Here is a 26,448-nt window from a genome sequence, read left to right as displayed (position 1 = left end):
AGGGTGTGACATGGGTTTATGTTATATTGTATGTTCGTATTGGGGTTTGTAGTATTTGGGATCGCGGCTGATTAGGGGTGTTGTATAGGCTTGGCTGCCTGAGGCGGTTCTCAATCAGAGTCAGGTGATTCTCGTTGCCTCTGATTGGGAACCGTATTTAGGTAGCCTGGTTTCGCTTTGTATTTCATGGGTGATTGTTCCTGTCTCTGTGTAGTTTCACCAGATAGGCTGTAATAGGTTTCACGTTCCGTTTGTTGTTTTCGTATTTGAATAAGTTATTTCATGTATCGCTTTTTTCCTTTCATTAAAGACATGAGTAACCACTATGCTGCATTTCGGTCCGACTCTCTTTCGACAAACGAAGAACGCCGTTACAGAATCACCCACCACACACGGACCGAGCAGCATGTTAACAGGCAGCGACAGCTTGAACAGCGAAGGGAGGACGTTATGGACAGCAGAGGCATGGAGTATACGACGTGGGAAGAAATCAACAGGTGGGCGGCCGACCCAGAGAGAGTGCAGGAGCCCGCCTGGGATTCGCTGGAACAGTGCGAAGAGGGCTATAGGCGAATGGAGTCAAAAAAAAAAGACACGGCGGCGCAGAGCGAAAACCGAAAGTAACCCCCAAATATTTATTGGGGGAGGGCGCAGAGAGAGAGTGGCTGAGTCAGGAGTCAGACCTGAGCCAACTCTCCCTGTGAATCGTGAAGAGCAGTTGCAGTGGGAGAGGCTGCACCACTTGGAGAATTGGACATGGGAGGAAGAACTGGACTGCAAAGGACCCTGGGCTCAGCCTGGAGAATATCGCCGTCCCAAGGAAAGAATAGAGGCGGCTAAAGCGGAGAGGCGCTGGTATGAGGAGGAAGCACAGCGACGCGGTTGGAAGCCCGAAAAGCAGCCCCAAAAATTATTGGGGGGGGGCTAAAAGGGAGTATGGCTATGCCAGGTAGGAGACCTGCGCAAACTCCCTGTGCTCACCGTTGGGCTAGAGAGACCGGGCAGGCACCGTGTTATGCTATGGAGCGCACGGTGTTTCCAGTGCGGGTGCATAGCCCGGTGCGGCACATACCAGCCCTTCCTATTGGCCGGGCTAGAGTGGGCATCGAGCCAGGTAAGCTTGGGCAGGCTCGGTGCTCAAGAGCTCCAGTGCGCCTGCACGGTCCGGTCTATCCAGAGCCACCTCCACACACCAGTCCTCCGGTAGCAGCTCCCCGCACCAGGCTTCCTGTGCGTGTCCTCAATCCTGTAGCACCAGTTCCAGCACCACGCACCAGGCCTTCTGTGCGCCTCGCCTGTTCAGCACAGCCAGAGCCTTCCTTCCCTCCTGCGCTACTGGAGTCTCCTGTCTGTTCAGCGCAGCCAGAGCCTTCCTTCCCTCCTCTGCGCTGTCGGAGTCTCCCGCCTGTTCAGTGCTATCAGAGCCTTCCTCATCTACAGCGCTGCCGGAGCCTCCTGCCTGTTCGGAGCAGCCTGAGCTGTCAGTCTGCATGGAGCAGCCTGAACTGCCAGTCTGCAGGGAGCTGTCAGCCTGCAAGGTGCTGTCAGTCTGCATGAAGCAGCCAGAGCTGTCAGTCTGTATGAAGCAGCCAGAGCTGTCAGTCTGTATGAAGCAGCCAGAGCTGCCAGTCTGCAAGGAGCTGCTAGTCTGCAAGGAGCTGCCAGTCTGCAAGGTGCTGCCAGCCTGCATGGAGCAGTCAGAGCTGTCAGTCTGCAAGGAGCTGTCAGTCTGCATAGAGCAGCTAGATCCGCCAGTCAGCCATGATCTTCTAGATCTGCCAGTCAACCAGTCTCTTCCAGATCTGCCAGTCAACCAGTCTCTTCCAGATCTGCCAGTCAACCAGTCTCTTCCAGATCTGCCAGTCAACCAGTCTCTTCCAGATCTGCTAGTCAACCAGAATCTTCCAGATCCGCCAGCCAGCCAGGATCTACCGGAGCCTACTACCTGCCTGAGCTTCATCTCAGTACTGGGCTTCCTCTCAGTACTGGGCTTCCTCTCAGTACTGGGCTTTCTCTCAGTACTGGGCTTCCCCTCAGTTCCGAGCTGCCCCTCAGTTCCGAGCTGCCCCTCAGTTCCGAGCTGCCCCTCAGTTCCGAGCTGTCCCGAGCTGTCCCTCAGTCCCGAGCTGTCCCGAGCTGTCCCTCAGTCCCGAGCTGTCCCTCAGTCACGAGCTGTCCCTCAGTCCCGAGCTGTCCCTCAGTCCCGAGCTGTCCCTCAGTCCCGAGCTGTCCCTCAGTCCCGAGCTGTCCCTCAGTCCCGAGCTGCCTCTCAGTCCCGAGCTGCCTCTCAGTTCCGAGCTGTCCCTCAGTTCCGAGCTGTCCCTCAGTCCCGAGCTGTCCCTCAGTCACGAGCTGTCCCTCAGTCCCGAGCTGTCCCTCAGTCCCGAGCTGCCCCTCAGTCACGAGCTGCCCCTCAGTTCCGAGCTGCCCCTCAGTCCCGAGCTGCCCCTCAGTCCCGAGCTGTCCCTCAGTCCCGAGCTGTCCCGAGCTGTCCCTCAGTCCCGAGCTGTCCCTCAGTCCCGAGCTGTCCCTCAGTCCCGAGCTGTCCCTCAGTCCCGAGCTGCCCCTCAGTCACGAGCTTCTCCTCAGTTCAGTGGGGTTCTGGGTGAGGACTATTAGGCCATGGTCGGCGGCGAGGGTGGATTATCCCAAGACGCGAAGGGGAGGAACTAGGACATTAATGGAGTGGGGTCCACGTCCCGAGCCGGAACCGCCACCATGGACAGACGCCCACCCGGACCCTCCCTATGGTTTTGAGGTGCGCCCGGGAGTCCGCACCTTAGGGGGGAGTTCTGTCACGCCTTGGTCTTAGTATTTTGTGTTTTCTTTATTTATTTGATCAGGCCAGGGTGTGACATGGGTTTATGTTATATTGTATGTTCGTATTGGGGTTTGTAGTATTTGGGATCGCGGCTGATTAGGGGTGTTGTATAGGCTTGGCTGCCTGAGGCGGTTCTCAATCAGAGTCAGGTGATTCTCGTTGCCTCTGATTGGGAACCGTATTTAGGTAGCCTGGTTTCGCTTTGTATTTCGTAGGTGATTGTTCCTGTCTCTGTGTAGTTTCACCAGATAGGCTGTAATAGGTTTCACGTTCCGTTTGTTGTTTTCGTATTTGAATAAGTTATTTCATGTATCGCTTTTTTCCTTTCATTAAAGACATGAGTAACCACTAAGCTGCATTTCGTTCCGACTCTCTTTCGACAAACGAAGAACGCCGTTACATAAGGAGGTGGACATCGGTGACGTAATTGACAAACCAGTGACGGGAGTTGTGACAACTGATGCTCAAAACAACAAAAGTTCAACACAAACATTCAATACAAAATATGGGAAAGGATTCATTTGAAAGTCTCCAATAAAAACGCAGCTTTACAGACTGAGGGGGCTTGTTGCAATACATGTATTGAGGACATGAATGAGGGGTCCTTGTGATGTCGCTGACCCTGCTCATTCCTGATTCATTTAGGATTTTAGACAAATCTGACGGAGTTGACCATCTCCGGACACATCTTTAAGGAATCAGTTTTGAGATAAACAGGCTTTAAAGTCACAGAGGGCTTTTGCAAGAAACTTTTTCAATTTTCAATTAATATCCATAATTGCCAGTTTTTTTTTATTTTAAATTGGGTTCCTTTGCTCCAGACAAGGGCATTTCCAGGCATACAGCCAACATGGAAATTAATACAAAACAAGTCCATTTTAAGCTCAAATAATGCAACAAAATATTATTTTTTTAACTATGAAATTAAAGTTTCCCTGTCGGACAAGGATTGTCCCAACTTTCAAGAATCCCTGAGCAAATGTCCTGTTATTCTACACATTTTGTCATGAGACTGAGAAAAAGTGTTTCAGTTTTAAAGCTAATTTCCTGTCATTCAAATAAAATAATTAATGGCTTATGACGTGTTCATATGCTATATGGGGGGCTGGCGGGCCACCTGCCTTGCAGGGGTGTGTGCTATGCCAGCGGTTGGAGCGTGATGCTGGCTGTTGTTTTGGGTAGCACTACAATGTGAAATGACTGTGTTGGTGTACCTGTCCCTACCAGGGCTTTTGCCCACCGACACCAGGCCATAGCAGCCTCCACACTACTAGAGGAACACAGGACCCTTCCAAGTCTTAAAAGCCAGATTAATCAGACATAATCATGTTTTCGTGGGTGATTTGATTTGATACATTGTGTTTTGAGAGGCCCTGTCTGTGTGTGATGTGTGGTTGTATTTATTATGTTGTAAAAGGTCCACGTTACAAATGGAGTTGTCAGCCCCTTGTGAGTTGTAGTTTGTTTTGTACCAGAGCTAGGTCACCAGTGGGGGAACAACATTGCAAAAACAGAAGACTTGACAATATACAGCATCAACTGAGAGTCTCCTCGTTCATTAACTATGCTGGATGGTTTTATAAAACATGTGAATTGTATTCCCAGTACATTTTTTGTATTCCAAATTGATGTTCAAGGTGTGCAAATAATAATACAAAATGTCTCAAGGAAATGGGTGCCTTAATTCAAAACCAGCATTTTTCATAGTTTAAAATGTGTTGGGTTGTAATGAAAAGGTGACTACTGAAATTGAGCTACTGCTGTGGGAAACCAATGACACTGAGGAGAAGCATTTTCTGATGACTGAATACAGACATGGCATCTCGGAACCCAAACCGGCTGCGCGCGTGCGCCATCGTGCAAACATTTATTTTGTCCCCCCACACCAAGCGCGATCACGACACGCAGGCTAAAATCAAAACAAACTGAACCAATTACATTAATTTGGGGACAGGTCGAAAAGCATTAAACATGTATGGCAATTTAGCTAGTTAGCTTGCACATGCTAGCTCATTTGTCCTATTTAGCTAGCTTGCTGTTGCTAGCTCATTTGTCCTGGGATATAAACATTGAGTTGTTATTTTACCTGAAATGCACAAGGTCCTCTACTCCGACAGTTAATCCACACATAAAGCAGTCAACCGAATCGTTTCTAGTCATCTCTCCTCCTTCCAGTCTTTTTCATCTTTGTATTTCTATGGTGAATGGCATCTAAACGTTCATAGTATTACCACGACAAACGGCAAAACAGTTTGTCTTTCAATCACCCATTTGGGTATAACCAATGAGGACATGGCACATGGGTACCTGCTTCTATAAACCAATGAGAGATGAGAGAGGCAGGACTTGCAGCGCGATCTGCGTCAGAAATAGGAATGACTTCTATTTTAGTCCTTGGCAACGCAGATGCTCATTGGCACGTGCGAGCAGTGTGGGTGCAATAATTGAATAACATGCGATGTGTCTGGTCTGGTCAGCATGTTAGGGTTGGGTTACCAGAGGTAAAGAACCCAGAACAAATCAGATCAAATCATAACAGATCTTGCATCAGATACAAACCGTGCAGAAAACATTTTTTTCCCCCATACCTCTTCCTCAATTTATTGGCTCTTGTCTGACTGTGGTGTTTTCATCCTGGTCCCTGGCACTTTTCCACCCCAATAACAATGCGCTTTCATTCCTATCAAAATGGTCATAGGTCACATTAATGTATTTGTAATAGCTTCGACTACTAAACTAAACCTGGGTCTCTGTGTAATGGTGTAACTGTTGTGTCAAGGCTCACAGAATAATAATTGTGTTCTGATGATTGTGGCTGCAGAATAGCACAACACTGCCCACTGCTGTTGAGCCTCCATCACTGCCCAGTTGCTACTAAAACAGAAAGCCCTTCCCTCCTACAATTTCTCTGGTCAGGATTATTCTGTGCTGTGTTTTACATACTTTTCAATACACTAGTGCCCACAAACAATATTTTAATCACCTGTGCATACAATAGTGTTTAATTTCCTGAGTTATTGATAGACTTGTTATAAACTTACACTTATTGGTAGAAAGTCTTATCAGGTACCCAAAGGCTCTTACAGCCTCTCAAAATGTCATGCCTAGAACTCTGTTCTCTCTAGTTTTGATTAAAGCATTGTATGTACATGACTAGAAATGGCATAGATTAAGAATGAAGTATATTCTGCTGTTTATTAGTTATTCAGTATTTCCCCATCTGACTGACAATATTCAGAACTGTGACCTTAACTTGACTGGAGGTTTCATTAAGACGTAGGATTGTTTAATGGGACAGTAGTACAGGTGCACCGATCTGCTGCCAGGATGCATCAGTATTTATGCATGAAGGGTGGTGAGGTGTGGAGGTTGACCGACTGGCTCGTTCCTAAGTAGGATTGCATGGTTCAACGTATCCTAGGCTTGTTTCACTGTATGAGTCGATCCCGCTCTTTTTCACTGGCTGGTATAACCTGTAGCTGACCCTCGTTCTTAATAACCCAACCTTTTCTATGATGATTATTTGTCTTAAACTACAGATTATGGACCAGAATGTTCCTCTTTTAGGAATTATCACTTCTCAGACATTTTATGAGCTTTTGTTTTCTGTTTTGTACCAACCACAGTTTAGTGTTTTTACTATATTCACTCCCTGTACTTCTCTTTCTGCTGGAGAATAAAAACATATTTATTACACTCAACTAGTTTTTTTCAGACTAAGCGCTTTATTTACATAGAATACATCCCTAATGGCACCCTATTCCCTATATACGGAACTACTTTTAACTAGAGCCCTATGGGCCCTGGTCAAAAGTAGTGCGCTATAAAAGGGAATAGGTTGCCATTTGAGGCACAACCATGAAGACATTTGCTGGTATATCAGATGAATTTAAATGTCAAAGCGGCCCCACAGCTCCAGCCAGCGACTCCACCAGCTGGAAGTAGTTGTATTTGATGTCATACTCCATATCATACCAGAAATTCACTGAGGAAGAAAACAAAAATATGTTTAAAGATACATACATGATCCTTGTAAACAGAACCTCGGTAGCAAGGCTGGGAATTGTCAGGAGCCTTACTGTACGATATCACGATACTTCGGTGCCGATACGATGTGTATTGCGATTATATATACAGTGCATTTGGAAAGCATTCACACCCCATTGACTTTCCATATTTCATTATGTTACAGCCTTATTCTAAAATCGATTAAATTGTCTCAGGATGGTTTTGGTTGATCATCTACCTTCCTGTTTGGCCCTGTCCGGGGTGTCCTCGGATGGGGCCACAATACCCCAGAATTGTTTGCCAATGTATAAAATAAAATAAAAACTGAAATAACACATTTACATAAGTATTCAGACCCTTTACTCAGTACTTTGTTGAAGCCCCATTGGCAGTGATTACAGCCTCATGGGATTACAAGCTTGGCACACCTGTATTTGGGGAGTTTCTGCCTTATTATTATTTGACCATGCTGGTCATTTATGAACATTTGAACTTGGTCATGTTCTGTTATAATCTCTACCCGGCACAGCCAGAAGAGGACTGGCCACCCCACATAGCCCGGTTCCTCTCTAGGTTTCTTCCTAGGTTTTGGCCTTTCTAGGGAGTTTTTCCTAGCCACCGTTCTTCTCTGCTGATCAACTCAAGCTCTGGACCCAGGGGTCCACCTGGCCATGCTGCTGCTCCAGTTTCAACTGGCCTGGGCTCCTAGGACCATGTCCCAGGACTACCTGACATGAGGACTCCTTGCTGTCCCCCAGTCCACCTGGCCATGCTCCTGCTCCAGTTTCAACTGTTCTGCCTTACTATTATTCAACCATGCTGGTCATTTATGAACATTTGAACATCTTGGTTGGATGGGGAACGTTGCTGCACATCTATTTTCAAGTCTCTCCAGAGATTGGGTTCAAGTCCGGGCCACTCAAGAGACTTGTCCCGAAGGGTCGTTGTCCTGTCGGAAGGAGAACCTTCGCCCCAGTCTGAGGTCCTGAGCGCTCTGGAGCATGTGCCTTTTACTGAGGATCGTTTTATGTCTGGCCACTCTACCATAAAATCATGATTGGTGGAGTGCTGCAGAGATGGTTGTCCTTCTGGAAGGTTCTCCAAACTCCACAGAAGAACTCTGGAGCTCTGTCAGAGTGACCATCGGGTTCTTGGTCACTTCCCTGGCCAAGGCCCTTCTCCACCGATTGCTCAGTTTGGCCGGGCGGCCAGCTCTTGGTGGTTCCAAACTTCTTCCATTTAAGAATGATGGTAGCCACTGTTTTTGAGGACATTTAATGCTGTAGAATTATTTTGGTAACCTTCCCCAGATCTGTGCATCGACACAATCCTGTCTCAGCGCTCTATGGAAAATTCCTTCGACCTCATGGCTTTGACATGCACTGTCAACTGTGGGACCTAATATAGACAGGTTTGTGCCTTTCCAAATAATGTCCTGTCAATTGAATTTACCAAAGTTGGACTCCAATCAAGTTGCAGAAAACATCAAGGATTATCAGTGGAAACAGGATGCACCTTAATTTCGAGTCTCACAGCAAAGGGTCTGAATACTTAAGTTAAGTAAATAATGTATTTGTTTTTTTATAAATGTGCAACATTTTCTGTTTTCGCTTTGTCATTATGGGGTATTGTGTGTAGATTGAGAGAAACAAAAAGGTGTAATCCATTTTAGAATAAGGCTGTAACGTAACAAAATGTGGAAAAGGGGAAGGGGTCTGAATACTTTCCGAACGAAGTATAAATATATATATTTTTTTACAAATGATACTTGGGAGTCACAGTATTGATATATAAAATCGGCAAGGACTAATTGTAGTACTAACAGTTCAGTCCTAGTTGAAGTAACCGTACAGTACTAGTTGTAGTACCAATTGTACTACAAATTGTAGTACTACCAGTCAGTTCAGAACTAGTTGAAGTAACAGTACTAATTCAAGTTACAATACTAGTTAAAGTAATAGTATAATACGAGTTGTAGTACCTGCAATGCAACCGTGAGACTGGCGAACATGGTGGAACCAGAGAGAGGGCAGGTAGAGCATCTCCCCGGCCTTGACAGTAACATGGAGTGGGCATGCCAGACTGTAGTCAGGGTAAAGCTCCAGGTCTGGCTTTAACGGGTCCAATGGTATCCAAGGAACCTGGGCAGAGAAAGGGAATTGCTGTTTCACTGCGCAGATCATCAGATCTCACAACACCTGGAAAAGTGTTTGACATCATGATTGTCGAATGCCAGTGGATTACTATCCAAAATAATCTAATAGGCTCACTTCACTCAAACCCACCTTGTCTGAATCTGCCACATCAACCACGTCGAAGTCCCCATCCTCTCTCTGTCTGTACACTGCAGGCTGGTAGTGCTCTGAGGAACAAATACATACATGGCCACAAAGTGGGCTTTTCATACAAATAACAGAATGCACAACATGGACACAATTTAGTGTCTAATATTGTACAATGAGATATATAGAGTTGAAGTAGGAAGTTTACATACACCGTAGCCAAATACATTTAAACTCCGTTTTACACAATTCCTGACATTTAATCCTAGTAAAACTTCCCTGTTTTAGGATCACCACTTTATTTTAAGAATGTGAAATGTCTGAATAATAGTGGAGAGAATTATTTATTTCAGCTTTTATTTCCTTCATCACATTCCCAGTGGGTCAGAAGTTTACATACACTCAATTAGTATTTGGTAGCATTGCCTTTAAATTGTTTAACTTGGGTCAAAGTTTCAGGTAGCCTTCCACAAGCTGAATTTTGGCCCATTCCTCCTGACAGAGCTGGTGTAACTGAGTCAGGTTTGTAGGCCACCTTGCTCGCACCCGCTTTTTCAGTTATGCCCACAAATGTTCTATGGAATTGAGGTCAGGGCTTTGTGATGGCCACGAATACCTTGACTTTATTGTCCTTAAGTCATTTTGCCACAACTTGGGTAGTATGCTTGGGGTCATTGTCCATTTGGAAGAACCATTTGTGACCAAGTTTTAACTTCCTGACTGATGTCTTGATGTTGCTTTAATATATCCACATAATTTTCCTACCTCATGATGCCATCTATTTTGTTAAGTGCATCAATCCCTCCTGCAGAAAAGCACCCCCACAACATGATGCTGCCACCCTCGTGCTTCACAGTTGGGATGGTGTTCATCGGCTTGAAAGCCTCTCCCTTTTTCCTCCAAACATAACAATGGTCATTATGGCCAAACAGTTATATTTTTGTTTGATCAGACCAGAGGACATTTCTCCAAAAAGTATGATCTTTGTCCCCATGTGCAGTTACAAACCCTAATCTGGCTTTTTTTAATGGTAGTTTTGGAGCAATGGCTTCGAGGAGGAGGCTCCATCTGCTGTACGTGCCAGGTCTCAACGGGCTCTCTGGCCACTGTGGATATAGATACTTTTGTACCTGTTTCCTCCAGTATCTTCACAAGGTCCTTTGCTGTTCTGGAATTGATTTGAACTTTTCGCACCAAAGTACGTTCATCTCTAGGAGACGGAACGCGTCTCCTTCCCGAGCGGTATGAAGACTGCGTGGTCCCATGGTGTTTATACTTGCGTACTATTGTTTGTACAGATGAACTTGGTACCTTCAGGCGTTTGGAAATTGCTCCCAAGGATGAACCAGACTTGTGGAGGTCTACAATTTGTTTTCTGAGGTCTTGGCTGATTTCTTTTGATTTTCCCATGATGTCAAGCAAAGAGGCTCTGAGTTTGAAGGTAGTTCTTGAAATACATCCCCTGATACACCTCCAATTGACTTAAATGATGTCAATTAGCAGAAGCTTCTAAAGCCATGACATCATTTTTTAAAAATTTTCCAAGCTGTTTAAGTGCACAGTAAACTTCTGACCCACTGGAATTGTTTTACAGGAATTATAAGTGACAATCTGTCTAAACAATTGGGGCGTAGTTGAAAAACGAGGGGGGGGACTCCTGTATAGTTGGGGATAGTACCAGAGGTAACAGGAGGGAGTTCAGTTTTTGATCCCAACAGGATACAGCAAGACCCGGAGCCCAGAAGACGGTATCCCAGAGAGAGTCTCTCTGGGGAGTCCTGTTCTTTTCTTTGGGACTATTATTTTAATAAACACCTTTAAAACTAATCTTAATCTGTCAGTGTCTGATCTGTGTAAAGGTTTTGACCCAACCCCCTGGTCTGCCACAATATATATAGTTGAGACAATGTCTTACCGTAAGGTATAAAGGGCCTGTCAGACGGCGGGAGAAGGATGAAGTGTTTCTCTCCAGTGATGACACAGTACAGGTTCTCATAGTGGTCCTTGTGCACTGCGAAACAAATACACTGATTTCAAGTTCGGAAAATCCTGAAAGTAGTTGGGCAGAGATTCAATCAGATCAAGCTTTGACCGGCAATAGCAGACACCCCCATAGCGGATGTTTTGGTGGTGTCGGAGGTGGAACTGCTTTGGAGCCGTCAAATTGGTGAGCCACTGCTCTTGCATCACTGTCGCAAAGCCACACCGTCCCACTCACTTTAGAAGTTCAGCACAAGAAAGCGTAGGCTGTGTAGACATAATTACTCTCAAATAGAAAAACCACAAAACTAAATAATGAGGGTTTCTATCATCATAATGGAGGTGTAGATCACATCTCACATTCCAGTGTGTCAACTTAAAAAACGAGGCTACATGGGATTTCTGTTCATGTGACTCTGTGCAGCCAATGGCAATGTTCGCTTTTGGTATAATGCCTAGAGGCACTTGTGGATTACGCAGTTCCTCCTCCTACACTGCCAAAACAACTGCTATGCAGATGTTGGTTAAAGCGGATCTGATTGAATCGAGCCCTTCGTTCTGTAACTTTACATACATTCTATGCATCAAAGACATGCAAATGACCATCAACGTGTTGCTATCTCAATATAGGTGTCACTAGAACACTACTTACTCGACGTGACTGCACCGGCTTCTCCTAACCAGAAATTCACTGCATCTGGTAACTTCCCTAGGGAAAAGAAAAAAGCAAGCACTGAAGCCTGGAATTACAATGAATGTCGGAGATGGCAATGAGACCTGAAGAAGAGCTCTTGCCTGTCAGACGGATTGTTAGTCAATTCCCCTTTCTCCGCTCAAGCCATACCAGAGACTGTCTTTCCAAACCGCCTCTACTTCTATCTGATGCTGATTAGACACCATGCACTTCCTATGTTTGATCATCTTTTGTGTTGGTTTCTTTTTTTGTAAGTTATAGGGACCACAATGGAAATAAGTCTCTGACTTTGATATCCCCGTCACGCTCTTACAAATGTATGCACTGGAAGTTTTATTAACTGGCTAATCAAATCTCATTTCTAGGCATCTATTCTATAGTTCTACAGTTGTTTTTGTTACTATTCCTCTCAAAATGACACCTTATTCATTTGAGGCCTTTAGTGCACTACCTATGATCAAAGCCTTATTTCAGACACAGACAGAGGCTGCATCCAAAATGGCAGGTCATTTTTTAAAGTGATTAACTATATAGGGAATAGGGTGCCATGTGAGACAAAACCTTATACTAGATGATGTACATGCCTGGTATGGAACTCACCGAGAGCTTCACTCATCCAGGGTATGTGAGTCTCCACGTCCCCAGTCAGCTCTGGCAGCTCCTCAGTCAGGTTAGAACACTGTTTCTGGACGTAGAACACTCCCCTGCTCTCCACCTTCCCCTCCACAACATCCAGCAGAGAGGAGAAGGTCATCAGCCGCTCCTCAGGCATGACAAAGCGGTCCCGGTTAACTGCGTCTGCATAGCCATTTGGGGTCACGGCCACACTGATGACCTTTGAACCCACCACTTCCCTGAAGTAAAAAGAAGATGATAGTACTCCAGTGCACACTCCAGTACATTCAGTGCGCGCGCACACACGTACCGGAGATGGGAGGGATTCCATTTGGACAAGGCTGGCCAATGACCGAAAGCATTCCGGATGACGCAGGGTTTATTTGGACCAATCCATTCCCGGTAGAACTCAAGTGGGGAAATGGGCTGCTCTAGATACGGCACTGTTTTATTGAGATATAGCTCTGAAAAGAAAAAGATCATCACCAAGCATGTAATAGGTGGGTTACAAACTTACAGTATTTCAAACGGAACCTATTTTAGAGGATAATGCTGTTAACTTACCACGTGCCTCCAGAGGGAAGTCTCTCAAACACTTTTTCACTGCATCCAACGTTTTATTTTCTGCCATTACATTGCCATTAAACGATTTTAGTTTTAAAATTGACATATTTTGGGGCTCCTTCTATACATCCCGATTAAGATTATTCATATAAAAACATGTCATATCAATATTTGTCCCCCAAAAAATGGACAGTAAAAACGTGCACATGCGTTTCCATATTTGTTTACCTTCTGTGCGCGCATGCGTCGTCTACTTCTTCTACAAGACGATTGCATCAATTCGACTCAAATTGTCTCCCTCTTCTGGTGGAAGACTTTAGAATAGTTTGCTAATATCGGCGTTTCCTGATCTCATGCTCGCCATTGGTCCCTGACAGTTTCTTTCGTGTTTTGGACAACAGTTGTTGACAACTGTAGTATTTTAGCTAAGCCTAACCCTTTTCCTAACCAAATCAAAATCAAATCAAATATATTTATATAGCCCTTCGTACATCAGCTGATATCTCAAAGTGCTGTACAGAAACCCAGCCTAAAACCCCAAACAGCAAGCAATGCAGGTGTAGAAGCACGGTGGCTAGGAAAAACTCCATAGAAAGGCCAAAACCTAGGAAGAAACCTAGAGAGAAACCAGGCTATGTGGGGTGGCCAGTCCTCTTCTGGCTAACCTTAACCTCATTCTCCTAACCTGCTATGTTAACAAATCATCTGTGTCAAGAAACCAGCAGTCTCATAACACAAAAACAGACCAATGGCAGGTGTCAATGGACTAACCAATGGCAGACAACAAATTGGGATTTCCTGATATCAAGGAATGCCCACATCAAGAAACGCCCCAAATTGTGGTCTGCAATTACACCATATTGTACTCCTGCAGGGCATAGGCGTTTGCTACAAAGTATTCACACCTGTACTTCATTTAGCTGTCTGTCAATCACTGAACACCACCAAGGCTCCCAGTGGTGTTTAAAAGTGAATCCTGTTTGTTTCTAAATGATCAATCATGGATGAAGATTCAGCATTGGATGACCCAATTGCAAATGTACCAGTAAGTACCCTACATATACAGTATTTTGATGACCCAATTGCAAATGTATCAGTAAGTATCAGTGGGACTGATTGTCAGTGTCATGGGGATTATGAAAGCAGTCAATGTAGTGTTTTGGAGGTGGGTGAAACAGTTTATTACTCAGCTAAATTAACCTCAACATTTGAAATTACTTCCACCAGCAGGTGTTCAATCTTCAATAAGCCTATAGTAAAACAAAATCTATGTAATTCCACTTGTCTTTTTCTTGTGTCTGGAAATGAAGGGCCCATCCTACCTCTCCTCCTTGAGCCAACCGGAGAAGGATGTCGGGAAAGATCTGGATCTCAGCTTCCTGCCGGAAGAGACCAGTGGAAATGATGCTTCTAATGCTAATGTGACACAAGACAGTGGCGTCTTCGATGCCTGTAGGCAAGAGGAGTCTGCTGAGACTGACCCTAAAAAGGTGGCCATGCCGGGAGCCTCTACCTTCTGTCCCATGACACCCATGACACCAGTGGCTGAGAGTTCTGGAATCATCCCCATGTTACAGTGCGTAATGTTACAATAACCTGGGTTATATTAATTTTTTATTTCACCTTTATTTAACCAGGTAGGCAAGTTGAGAACAAGTTCTCATTTACAATTGCGACCTGGCCAAGATAAAGCAAAGCAGTTTGACACATAAAACACAGTTACACATGGAGTGAAACAAACATACAGTCAATAATACAGTAGAAAAATAAGTCTATATACAATTTGAGCAAATGAGGTGAAGGCAAAAAAAAGGCAATGATGGCAACGTAAATACAATATAGCAAGTAAAACACTGGAATGGTAGATTTGCAGTGGAAGAATGTGCAAGGTATGGAGAAATCATGGTGTGCAAAGGAGCTAAATAAATACAGTAGGAGGTGGTAGTTGTTTGGGTGTAATTTATAGATGGGCTATGTACAGGTGCAGTAATCTGTTGAGCTGCTCTGACAGCTGGTGCTTAAAGCTAGTGAGGGAGATAAGTGTTTCCTGTTTCAGAGATTTTTGTAGTTTGTTCCAGTCATTGGCAGCAGAGAACTGGAAGGAGAGGTGGCCAGAGGAAGAATTTGTTTTGGGCGTGACCAGAGGGAGACATGCTGGAGTGCGTGCTACAGGTGGGTGCTGCTATGTTGACTAGCGAGCTGAGATAAGTGGGGACTTTACCTAGCAGGGTCTTGTAGATGACCTGGAGCCAGTGGGTTTGGTGACGAGTATGAAGCGAGGGCCAGCCAACGAGCGTACAGGTCGCAGTGGTGGTTAGCATATGGGGCTTTGGTGACAAAACGGATGGCACTGTGATCGACTGCATCCAATTTATTGAGTAGGGTATTGGAGGCTATTTTGTAAATGACATCGCCGAAGTCAAGGATTGGTAGGATGGTCAGTTTTACAAGGGTATGTTTGGCAGCATGAGTGAAGGATGCTTTGTTGTGAAATAGGAAGCCAATTCTAGATTTAACTTTGGATTGGAGATGTTTGATGTGAGTCTGGAAGGAGAGTTTACAGTCTAACCAGACACCTAGATATTTGTAGTTGTCCACATATTCTAAGTCAGAACCGTCCAGAGTAGTGAAGTTGGACGGGCGGGCAGGTGCAGGCAGTGATCGGTTGAAGAGCATGCATTTTGTTTTACTTGTATTTAAGAGCAATTGGAGGCCACGGGAGGAGAGTTGTATGGCATTGAAGCTCGCCTGGAGGGTTGTTACCAGTGTCCAAATAAGGGCCAGAAGTATACAGAATGGTGTCGTCTGCGTAGAGGTGGATCAGAGACTCACCAGCAGCAAGAGCGACATCATTGATTGTATACAGAGAAGAGTCGGTCCAAGAATGGAACCCTGAGGCACCCCCATAGACTGCCAGAGGCCTGGACAACAGGCCCTCCGGTTTGACACACTGAACTCTATTCGAGAAGTAGTTGGTGAACCAGGAGAGGCAGTCATTTGAGAAACCAAGGTACATCTTAGCAAAAATATGCAACATTTTACTCCAAACTTAGCCCAATATTGTAATAAAGGAGCATAACATTACTTCTTAGCCCAATGACCTTACATGTTGTTTTTTTAAAGGGTGAATTGGCTATGGAAGCAAACAGCCATGCTCAATTGCAGTACCATTCTTGAAACATAAATCCCTCTACTTTCATATCACATGAGAAAATAATTTTCCAAATGAAAAAATGAACACTGTTTTAACAGTTGCAGCTGACAGTTTTTCCAGTGACAACACATTTGTGGCATCTGTCTTCCTTTTACACGCAGATGTTTGGAGATGCAGATAGATAATTAGCACAGGTAGTCCACTTTGTCTTCAGTATGTTACAGCGTTTGTTTACAGAAAACATGTAAATATGGCTGTGTGGGATCCCTAACCTTATAAAGGTGTCTCAATTTAACCTTTATTTCTCGGTGACATGAAAGACAAGGTTCTTCTGCTTCTAAAACTGTACCTGCAAGAGGTGTGTTTATAATGTTCAAACTGAATGTCGCAGCTCATAACAGAACTCCTACATAAGACGCTTTGTCCAATGACTCTTGTGTGTAATGGAAATGAGTCAAGGGCTACTCCAAACAATCTAAATGGTTTCTGTTGTGACTTGTTTGGCTAATACTAGGGTTTTCACTAATTAAGACGATCCTGGGAAATGAGTGTTCTATACAGAGGGAATTTTGTTGGCTCTGGCCAAAAGTGGTGCACTAAATAGGGAATAGTGTACAATGTCAGATTGGCCCCTACATTTCTTGATTGTATTGATCAGTGCTTGCATGTGAGCCCTTTTATTGTTTATGCCCAGGAATATTGTATCCACAGTGAATCTGGCCTGCCCACTGGACCTGAAGTCCATTGCTCTACAAGCCAGAAATGCAGAGTACAACCCCAAGGTATTCAAGTATATCCAGTTTACGCTTAGTTTTATATATAGTATTGTGTAGCTTGTTCCAAAGGATGTTTTCCTGAATGATTTTAATTGATTATGATCAGATCTTTAGTTTTCCATTATCATGATGTGGGCATTGTTCTCATGTTTCAGCGTTTTGATGCTGTCATTATGAGAATACTGGAGCCTAGGACCACAGCACTCATTTTCAGCTCTGGAAAGATGGTCTGCACAGGAGCCAAGAGGTGAGACGTAAGGACAGTATGAACCATGGTTGTGTTCAGTAGAAAGAAACTGTTTAGAAACTGAGATAAATTGAGATATTACCTGAACTTTCCAATAAAAGCACACTTTGTATATGTAGCTAGATGTTTTGTTAGTGTGCCCTACTGAATACCAGTATCACACTTATTTCCAGGGCCCCGTCCTTCTTTTTTAAAATTTTACTACATTTAAACATCCGGTATGTACCTCTCATTGCTTGAGCAATGCCACTATGCCGTTTTTGCTTTCTATTCTACAGTGAGGAGCTGTGTCACTTAGCTGCCCGCAAGTTTGTTCGAGTGGTGCAGAAGCTGGGCTTTCCTGCCAAATTCCTAGACTTCAAGATACATAACATGGTGGGGAGCTGTGATGTCTGCTTCCCCATCCGACTGGAGGGTCTGTTGCTGGATCATCAGCAGTTCAGCAGGTACATTTACTGGCTGTGTTAGGACTTTCTAACCTTCTCCATAAGTGTACACTTGTTCACGCCCTCTTGTGCATTTAAAAGCAATGTATTGGTGCAAGCATGGCAGGAAAGTTTCCACCATCATATTCCACACACCAGTAGTCCATTTATTTCAATCCATGTGGGGGAGTGTTTTTATTTATTTAAAGGAATATAGACCATTTTGTTCTATAGACAACAATTGGCAGACATCCTTTAGTCAGTGACTCTTCCATTTTGTTGCTTGAATACTATAGGGTATTTTATAATCTGTTTTCACAGAATTTTCAAATATACCCCAGACCCGAGCAACCTTTTCTCCTTTAACTAACTGTGATGCCTTTTGGCCCTCTAGTTATGTGCCAGAACTGTTTCCTGGTTTGGTCTATCGCATGGTGAAACCACGTATTGTGTTAATGATCTTTGTGTCTGGAAAAGTGGTCCTGACAGGTACGTATGTTGACAACTGGGGCGTGTTTAGCAGGACATTGTTGTAGAACATTCCGATAGAAATATGCTACGTAAAACAAATGCCTCTCTGGCATATGAAATCATGTCGGCTCTATTCATGGCATTTCTATCTTCAATGTTTGGCTACTGAATGTGACCCAGGGCGTATTCAATAAGCCTATTCTTGTACGGTTTTATGGCATACTACACCGACTGTACGGGGTATTTATTCATTTGACTGGGGTCCCGACATATAAATAACACTGCATGGGTTTTGGCACCAAGGTTCTCATACAACAGAAATAATACGTGAGAAGGGAGACTCTTCATAAAACAGAATGGTTGGAGTGGGCTTCCTCACTCCATCCACCATCAGTTTGTGCACCAACCACTTGATCCAATTCTTCACATACTGTATATCCTTTGCTTTGCTTTTACTTCTAGTGCCACCCCAGCGATAACAGCCTTGCTAGGCTCCCTGCTTCGACGATCCACAGTCGACACATTCCAATCCGATATCTTTAATGAGGCACAGAGCACACGCCTTCTCATCCACATATACACACAAAAATAAACCCTCTTCATTACTCTCATCAATGCCACCCCATTCACAATTTGTAGAGATTTCAATCGGATCTCCTAGGTAACATCGATGCAAAACCCTTACTCTGACCAAAAACTAACTAGGCTTGGATTTACTCGATTCCACTTTACTTCTCGTTTCCTTTTGCATTCGCCACTGTAATCCAATCCTTCTCATCTCCACTCCACACATCTAATTCAAATGTAACATCCGCTTCTGCCACTTTCTCACCGGGTTGCTCTTCTACATTGCCCGCCACCTACTGTACTGGGTATTGATTGTTACCCCAAACAGGGAGGAACCTACCTGAATGTGTCTAATACAATACGGTACTATGATGACCATGCTTGTTTTTTACATTTGAAAATAAATGTTCACGTAACAAAATGCAGCCAGACGTACTCTCCATTTTCTTTCAGGAGCTAAAGAACGTCGAGAAATCTATGAAGCCTTTGAGAACATATACCCCATTCTGAAGGGATTCAGAAAGCAATGAAGTGCCTTCGCTGATTTTTGTGAAGACGATGAAAGCATTTGACGCACTTAATCTTCATGTGTGTAAAATACATGCGTCCTAAATTGTTTAATTTTGTGTGTTGCACTTCTGGAATGTTAAATAAAAGTGTGTAGATGGGCAACTTGTAACGTAGTTTTATAATTGTGAAATGGAATACAGGGCCTTCTAATAAAAACGAAGTTTGCATGTTATACATCATGCAGTAGATGTTCTGTTGTAAATCTATAGCCATGTGCCCACGTGACCATACGTACGTAAACAAACATCTCATGCAAAATAGTCAGCACAGTCTGCTGCGGGCTAGCTAACAGCAGCAATATAGTCCATGACTGAACATAGCTACATTTCCCAAAAATGAAGACTGCATTGCGGTGGTAAATATATCCGTAACATTTACAATAAGTAGTGAACTCAGACTCGATGCCAGAAGAGCTATAATTTAGCTAGCGCTTGAACCGCAGTTCCATCATCATGGCATCCTCACTGCGAAGCGAAGTCCGCTCTGGCGAAGGGACTTTGGGAGCGCTGCCCGGGGCTCGGTCACAGCTTCGCTCGCACCTCCTACACGCCACAAACACCACAGGTTCCCCTGGGTCTCAAATGGTGGAGTCTGTGGACGATGCGGAGGGTTTGTATGTCGCCGTGGAGCGATGTCCTCTCTGCAACACCGCCAGGCGCAGGCTGACGTGCGCCCGATGCATCCATGCAGGCGATTTTCTATACTTCGACGGTAGAAACCCTGAACGGTGCGTGTTTACATTCAGCTAACTTCATAACACAGCTCTAAATAAAGTCTTTATGAAATGTTGGCTATGCATTATCAGATAACATTGCATTTAATAGCTACCAACAATCAAACAAACTAGCTGTCTAGCTAGCTATATTGTTTAGCTACAACCAACACCTTTAGCAAAACGTTAGCTGGCTAGCTAGCTTGTTTACACGTGTAACCTAAGTTCTAGCCAGTACGGCTGTTTGCGGAACAGTATTGGCCTAGATTGCACAACACGATATGTTATTTTGAATCATATCATTTGAGCACCAACTTTCTCGTACTCAATACAGTAACTAACTTTCTAGTGTCTTAATACTTTACTTTCACAGTGACTGACATACTTTTTGTATTTTTCTTAATCAAATGATTGTAAAGAAAATACAATTTATGTACAATACATCTCAACTTGTTTGTGTGAAGTTGGGAGGGAGCATTGTAAATAAGAGTTTATTTAACTTACTTGCCTAGTTCAATAAAAAGCTAGGCCACACTCTTGCCAACACCTGCCTGGAGTAGGCAATGGGCACTTTTGCCGCATTCAAAACAACTGGGAACTCGGAGAAATACGAGGTCAAATCATGACGTCCGTGATCTTAAGATCGGAAATTCGGAGCTCTGGAATGAGGCTCGAGTTCTGGAGTTGGAATTCCGAGTTGGATGACCGTTCAAATCGATTTTTTCTTAGTCCGAGCTAATTTCCCCCCGAGTTATCAGTTGTTTTGAATGCGGCATTGAATCATTCTGCTATGATGTCAGAAAAAGTAACACTCCATTGTTTTTTTCCCAGATACACTGACAAATTGGAAAGACTTAAAATGCTGAAGGTGGAGAAAGAACGTTTCCAACACATGTACAGTATACTATTTGCAGTTATCATGAAAATGCTAAATAATACTTTGCAGTTTTCAAGCATTTGTATTCCTACCTTCCATTGTTTATATTAACCATATTGATATTACACTATACTCTTTCTTCCAGGGTCATTACAGCCATGGACAAGAAAGTCCAGGCAGATCAGCTGGTAAATTGAATTATGAGTAGAGGACCTCTCATATTTATATAAATTCTCGTAAATTTACGCTGCCCGACGTGAGGTATGTTTTTCAAATGCGGCAATAGCCTGCCTGTTCTCTTCAACTCCCATCTACCCTTAGCATTTTGTATTGTTTCATTCATTCAGAAATGGAAGATCATGTCATGCAAGATGAAAATAGAGCAGCTGAAGGAGGCTATTGGTTGTGGGAATGAAGAGGTGAAAAGTGGTGAGTTATATGGTCTTGACAGCCATTCAAATCAGTGATACTCACCTCCATGTGAATGTATACACTCACCCCCATTTCTAAACCATAAAACAGATATGTATGAAAATACCCTCCAATAAAAGGTGACATTCTGTACTGTCACCTCATTAAACATTTGATCTCAAATTTAAAATGGTAGCTTCACTGTCAAAATACATATGGAGGTGAGTGTAAATGACAATGCACTATTTGACTGTTGTATTATATTGTACATTATTAAAATAATCATCTTGATTTATTCTCTTCCTCATACCCATGTCTTTATGTAGCCTGTCTAAGACAACAGGCAAACCTGAAATGGTGCAAGACATTGGCTTGCATCCCAAATAGCACCCTATTCCCTATTTATAGTGCAGGCCCTGGTCAAAAGTAGTGCGCTGTATAAGGAATAGGCTGCCACTTGACCCATATTAGTCAATCAACTTATTTCCTCTCCCTCTTCTCCCAGGTAAGGACCTGCTGCTTCGTTCCCAAGAGGAGAGCCAGAGGCTGCAGCGGCGGGCCAGCCGCCATCAGGAGAAGAGGGACAAGATAGAGAGACACAACCTGCGGCTGGGAGAGCTGCTGGAGAAGAGGGGCAAGGAGCTGCAGGGTCGTCTGGAGCACCTGGCTGAGGTCCGCAGAGGACACATCCTGGAGCTCACCGCTCACATCTTCCCCACACAGGAGGAGAAACAGGGTAGCAGGTAAGCATGGCCATGGTTTCAAGTTTATTTGAAGTGTATTTTACACTTAACTCACCCGATTCACCTAAAGAAGGGCTTGATGATACGTTAACAAGTTGAATCACGTGTGCTGGCTCTCAACTAGATCAAATATATGGAACAGCCGGGGGTCCTTGAGGAGAGCTTTGAGAACCACTGTCATACAGCATTGGCCAGAGCCAACTATTAAGTATTACTCCATCCATGACTGGCCAGGATTATGAAGCTGGGCTTTAGTTTTCACGGACAGCACCGATACCAAGGCTATCTGTCCATTTGAGATGTTGGTTGTTGTTTTAGGATGTGGGTCAGCTGATTCTTGATTCAAATCTCAAAGTGCATGCTTGAGGGACTTCTCATCTGCTGTTTGACTTAGTTATAGAGACACACTTCCTGTAATGACAGTCTCTCTCTCTCTCTTTGCTCCTTTCCCTCAGGGACCCAGCAGACGTGTTGTCGGAGTGTGACTTGGCCCTGACCTCCAGCACGGTGAGTGAGTTGGCTGAGGCCCGCCGCACCACCTACCTGTCAGGGCGCTGGATCTGGGATGACCAGAATGGAGAGACCTCCATTAGCATCACTGGACCCAGGGTCACGCTGCCTAGCAACGGGGACTGCTCCCCCTATTACAGCTGGGTGGAGGAGAAGAGCACCAACGAGGGGCCCGGTAGGACATTATAGCAAAATATGTTGTATGTAATAATTATATATGCCATTTAGTAGATGCTTTTATCCAAAGCGACTGACAGAACAGTGTGTACATTTTACTATGTGTTTTAGTATACTTTTCTAGCTCCACACTCTTACCAAAATAAGAGATCATTTGATTATGATGTGTCTTTTGAGATGTGACGACAACAAACGACTAGCCGGTTGAGAGGAACATCTAGTCCTTGGAGGTTACCAATCTGCAATATTGACTTGTACTGTGCCAAGGCTACTTGTTCTCATGAAGAGCTTCCATTTCCAGAGCTGGACCACATCAACCCAGCCCACACCATCAGTGCAGCCCTCTGTTTTGCTACCCAGCTCATCAACATCCTCTCTCACATCCTGGATGTCAATCTGCCCAAGAAGTTGTGTAACAGTGAGTTCTGTGGTGACAGCCTGAGCAGGTACAGGTTCACCCGGGCTGTCACCAAGCTCAACACCAACATCCTTCACCTCTGCTTCTCACAGGTACTACAGAGCATGGTTCGTCTAGAAGTTTCTTCCTTCGGGGAGTATATTTTCCTTGCCACTGTGCTGCCGCTTTCTCTTCTGGGTTCTAGGCCGTGTTACTGTTAATCACTTTGTTACATGATTGATCTAGCTTGTATGTATCAACCCACACCGGAGATGCACGCCACTAACCAGTTGCGTGTATTCTATGCAGCATGTTGAGAGTGATCTGCTGCACCCTCACCACACCCTGAGGAACATCATGTTCCTTGTCTCTCCTGACAACAAAAACCTGGGCAGGTAAGAAGATCCCTTGTCAAAAATGGAATCCTATTTGGGACACCGCCTGACTATCTCTCTGTGCAGGACGGGTCCGTACGAGGTGACTGCTGACCTGGAGGACTCCATGGAGTTTGTAGAGCCGGAGGCGGCCGGCCCGGCAGAGGAAAGCGGGGATGAGATGGTGACGGATGAGGAGACAGACCTGGGGACAGACTGGGAAACGGTCCCCAGCCCGCGCTTCTGTGACATCCCCTCCCAACCAATGGACCTATCCCAGAGCACGGCCATGCAGGTGTCTCAGCCCGTGGGCCAGGCCGGGGGCATGATCTCCTCAGCAGCAGCATCCGTCACCTCCTGGTTTCGGGCCTACACCGGCCAGCGCTGAGGAAGCCTGGGGACTCACTGGCCAGGGTCGTATATATTAGAGCACACTAGAAAAATGTTTTGCAACGTAGAATAAAAACAAGTGTTGTTTTTTTTATTGAACAAGTTCAGGTAGTGTTTCAGTCCGTTTGGTGTCTAATGAATGCACCCCAGGACTGGCTGGAGCTATGCAGCACTGCCACCGACCACCACACAGAGACTGTTCTGTTCTGGCCTATGCCTGTAGTCAGCCTGCAGTCCTGGTCCACTACCACTAAGAAGGGATATTTGTTTTTACTAAATTGCATGACTGAATCCCTGTGGGAGGAAGGGAATGTATCGCTCACTTTCTTATGGAGGAGAATGTTGTCATTGACAACAGTGATTTTTCTGGTAAAAATGGTTATAGTGCGAAAGACTGTCGCTTGGGACGGGTGTTATTCAAAGAGTAGTCTCTCACAACTCTCGGCCATCTGCAAGCTCCATCCCAGTTGTTGTGAGAAGACAATTTAAAGAGAGACTGGAGCTTCTGTTGCTTTCCCATGTACCCATTCATATTGTCGGTTCTTAATGTTTCTTTACTACATCCCAAATGGTACCCTATGCCTTATATAGTGCACAACGTTTGACCAGAGTCCTATGGGCCTTGGTCAAAAGCAGTGCACTACATAGGGACTAGGGTGCCATTTGGGACAGAACCTTCCTTCCTGCTGCATTACAACGAAATGGTTTGTGTAAGGATTGTGTTTTGAAGACTGACAAATGCCAAACAAGGGGCATGACCTTTGTTATTCTCACTAAATGATGGCATGGCACTTTCTGTGTTTTACTTCAAATGCTGTTTACTTACCAGGTGTGTGTGTGTGTGTGGTGGTGGTGGTGGTGGTGGTGGTGGGGGGACAAACTGCAGCAGTTCAATGTTGGGGAGAGAGATGAACTAGTGGCATTTGTTTTCCTCAGAAGGGTAGATTTATACTATTTATAGTAACGTGGGTGCCTAAAACCTCATTGGTGTGTTTTGTGGGTCTTTATACAGATGATTCGAACAGTGACATAGGTGGCTTAAATGATAGGACACAATACAGTTGTGGTCTGAAGTTCACATACACCTTAGCCAAATACATTTAAACTCAGTTTTTCACAATTCCTGACATTTAATCCTCGTAAAAATTCCCTGTCTTAGGTCAGTTAGGATCACCACTTTATTTTAAGAATGTGAAATGTCTGAATAATACAGAGAATGATTTATTTATTTCAGCTTTTATTTCTTTCATCACATCCCCAGTGGGTCAGAAGTGTACATACACTCAATTAGTATTTGGTAGCATTACCTTTAAATTGTTTATTAACTTGGGTCAAACGTTTCAGGTAGCTTTCCACAAGCTTCGCACAATAAGTTGGGATAATTTTGGATCATTCCTCCTTGCTCGCACATGCTTTTTCAGTTCTGCCCACCAATTTTCTATAGGATTGAGGTCAGGGCTTTGTGATGGCCACTCCAATACCTTGATTTTGTTGTCCTTTGGAAGTATGCTTGGTGTCATTGTCCATTTGGAAGACCCATTTGTGACCAAGCTTTAACTTCCTGACTGATGTCTTGAGATGTTGCTTCAATATATCCACGTAATTTTCTTTCCTCATGATGCCATCTATTTTGTGATGTGGACCAGTCCCTCCTGCAGAAAATCACCCCACAACATGATGCTGCCACCCCCGTGCTTCACGGTTGGGATGGTGTTCTTCGGCTTGCAAGCATCCCCCTTTTTCCTCCAAACATAACGATGGTCATTATGGCCCAACAGTTCTATTTTTTTGTTTCATCAGACCAGAGGACATTTCTTCTAAAAGTACGGTCTTTGTCCCCATGTGCAGTTACAAACCGTAATCTGGCTTTTTTTATGGAGGTTTAAATGTAAATGTTTTGGAGAAGTGGCTTCTCCTTGCTGAGCGGCCTTTCAGGTTATGTTGATATATGACTCGTTTTACTGTGGATATAGATATTTTTGTACCTGTGTCCTCCAGCATCTTCAAGGTCCTTTGCTGTTCTGGGATTGACTTGCACTTTTTGCACCAAAGTACGCTTATCTCTAGGAGACAGAACGCGTCTCCTTCCTGAGCAGTATAACGGCTGCGTGGTCCCATGGTGTTTATACTTGCGTACTATTGTTTGTGCAGATGAACGTGGTACCTTCAGGCGTTTGGAAGTTGCTCCCAAGGATGAACCAGACTTGTGGAGGTCTACATTTCTTTTTCTGAGGTCTTGGCTGATTTCTTTTTGATTTTTCCCATGATGTCATGCCTTGAAATACATCCACAGGTACACCTCCAATTGACTCAGGCTAATTAACATCATATCAGAAGCTTCTAAAGCCATGACATAATTTTCTGGAATGTTCCAAGCTGTTTAAAGGCACAGTCAACTTAGTGTATGTAAACTTCTGACCCACTGGAATTGTGATACAGTGAATTATACGTGAAACAATCTGAACAATTGTTGGAAAAATGACTTGTGTCATGCACAAAGGAGATGTCCTAACCGACTTGCCAAAACTATAGTTTGTTCACAAGAAATTTGTGGAGTGGTTGGAAAACAAGTTATTGACTCTAACCTAAGTGTATGTAAACTCCCGACTTCAATTGTACATCTTTGGCTTACTTCATAAGATGTTAGTTTATTTCTTATTCAGGGCTTGTAGAACTTAATTTT

At 44.3% G+C, this 26,448-nt stretch overlaps 3 protein-coding genes across 4 annotated transcripts; 2 read left to right on the top strand and 1 right to left on the bottom strand.

Moving 5' to 3' along the window:
- Nucleotides 1-6,519: 6,519 nt before the first annotated feature.
- jmjd7 (jumonji domain containing 7) lies at nucleotides 6,520-13,198 on the bottom strand. The gene is made up of 8 exons (XM_046309329.1): nucleotides 12,965-13,198; nucleotides 12,711-12,864; nucleotides 12,386-12,639; nucleotides 11,744-11,800; nucleotides 11,027-11,122; nucleotides 9,115-9,191; nucleotides 8,811-8,970; nucleotides 6,520-6,806 (listed from the first exon to the last, which is right to left on the bottom strand). Exons 1-8 carry the CDS (start codon nucleotides 13,068-13,070, stop codon nucleotides 6,718-6,720), a joined length of 993 nt encoding a protein of 330 aa, XP_046165285.1. The 5' UTR covers nucleotides 13,071-13,198; the 3' UTR covers nucleotides 6,520-6,717.
- Nucleotides 13,199-13,892: 694 nt separating this feature from the next.
- tbpl2 (TATA box binding protein like 2) lies at nucleotides 13,893-19,284 on the top strand. Of its 2 annotated transcripts, XM_046309183.1 has the most exons (8): nucleotides 13,893-14,009; nucleotides 14,275-14,540; nucleotides 15,033-15,136; nucleotides 16,830-16,900; nucleotides 17,050-17,141; nucleotides 17,420-17,587; nucleotides 17,961-18,055; nucleotides 19,058-19,284. In XM_046309183.1, the coding sequence occupies exons 1-8, from the start codon at nucleotides 13,965-13,967 to the stop codon at nucleotides 19,132-19,134; spliced, it is 918 nt and encodes a 305-aa protein (XP_046165139.1). In that variant the 5' UTR covers nucleotides 13,893-13,964; the 3' UTR covers nucleotides 19,135-19,284. The 2 variants fall into 2 exon arrangements, with proteins under 2 accessions (XP_046165139.1, XP_046165140.1); XM_046309184.1 differs by lacking the exon at nucleotides 15,033-15,136 and having other exon boundaries at nucleotides 16,813-16,900.
- A 134-nt stretch (nucleotides 19,285-19,418) lies between these two features.
- atg14 (autophagy related 14) lies at nucleotides 19,419-24,961 on the top strand. Its single transcript, XM_046309182.1, has 9 exons — nucleotides 19,419-19,901; nucleotides 20,718-20,780; nucleotides 20,909-20,951; nucleotides 21,111-21,192; nucleotides 21,680-21,917; nucleotides 22,373-22,602; nucleotides 22,906-23,114; nucleotides 23,311-23,396; nucleotides 23,463-24,961. Exons 1-9 carry the CDS (start codon nucleotides 19,627-19,629, stop codon nucleotides 23,761-23,763), a joined length of 1,527 nt encoding a protein of 508 aa, XP_046165138.1. The 5' UTR covers nucleotides 19,419-19,626; the 3' UTR covers nucleotides 23,764-24,961.
- Nucleotides 24,962-26,448: the final 1,487 nt, after the last annotated feature.

Source organism: Oncorhynchus gorbuscha, linkage group LG17, assembly GCF_021184085.1.
Source record: "Oncorhynchus gorbuscha isolate QuinsamMale2020 ecotype Even-year linkage group LG17, OgorEven_v1.0, whole genome shotgun sequence".
Classification (NCBI taxonomy): domain Eukaryota; kingdom Metazoa; phylum Chordata; class Actinopteri; order Salmoniformes; family Salmonidae; genus Oncorhynchus; species Oncorhynchus gorbuscha.
Note: the sequence above shows the minus strand (reverse complement) of the source record. Positions and strands in the feature narration are given on the sequence as shown.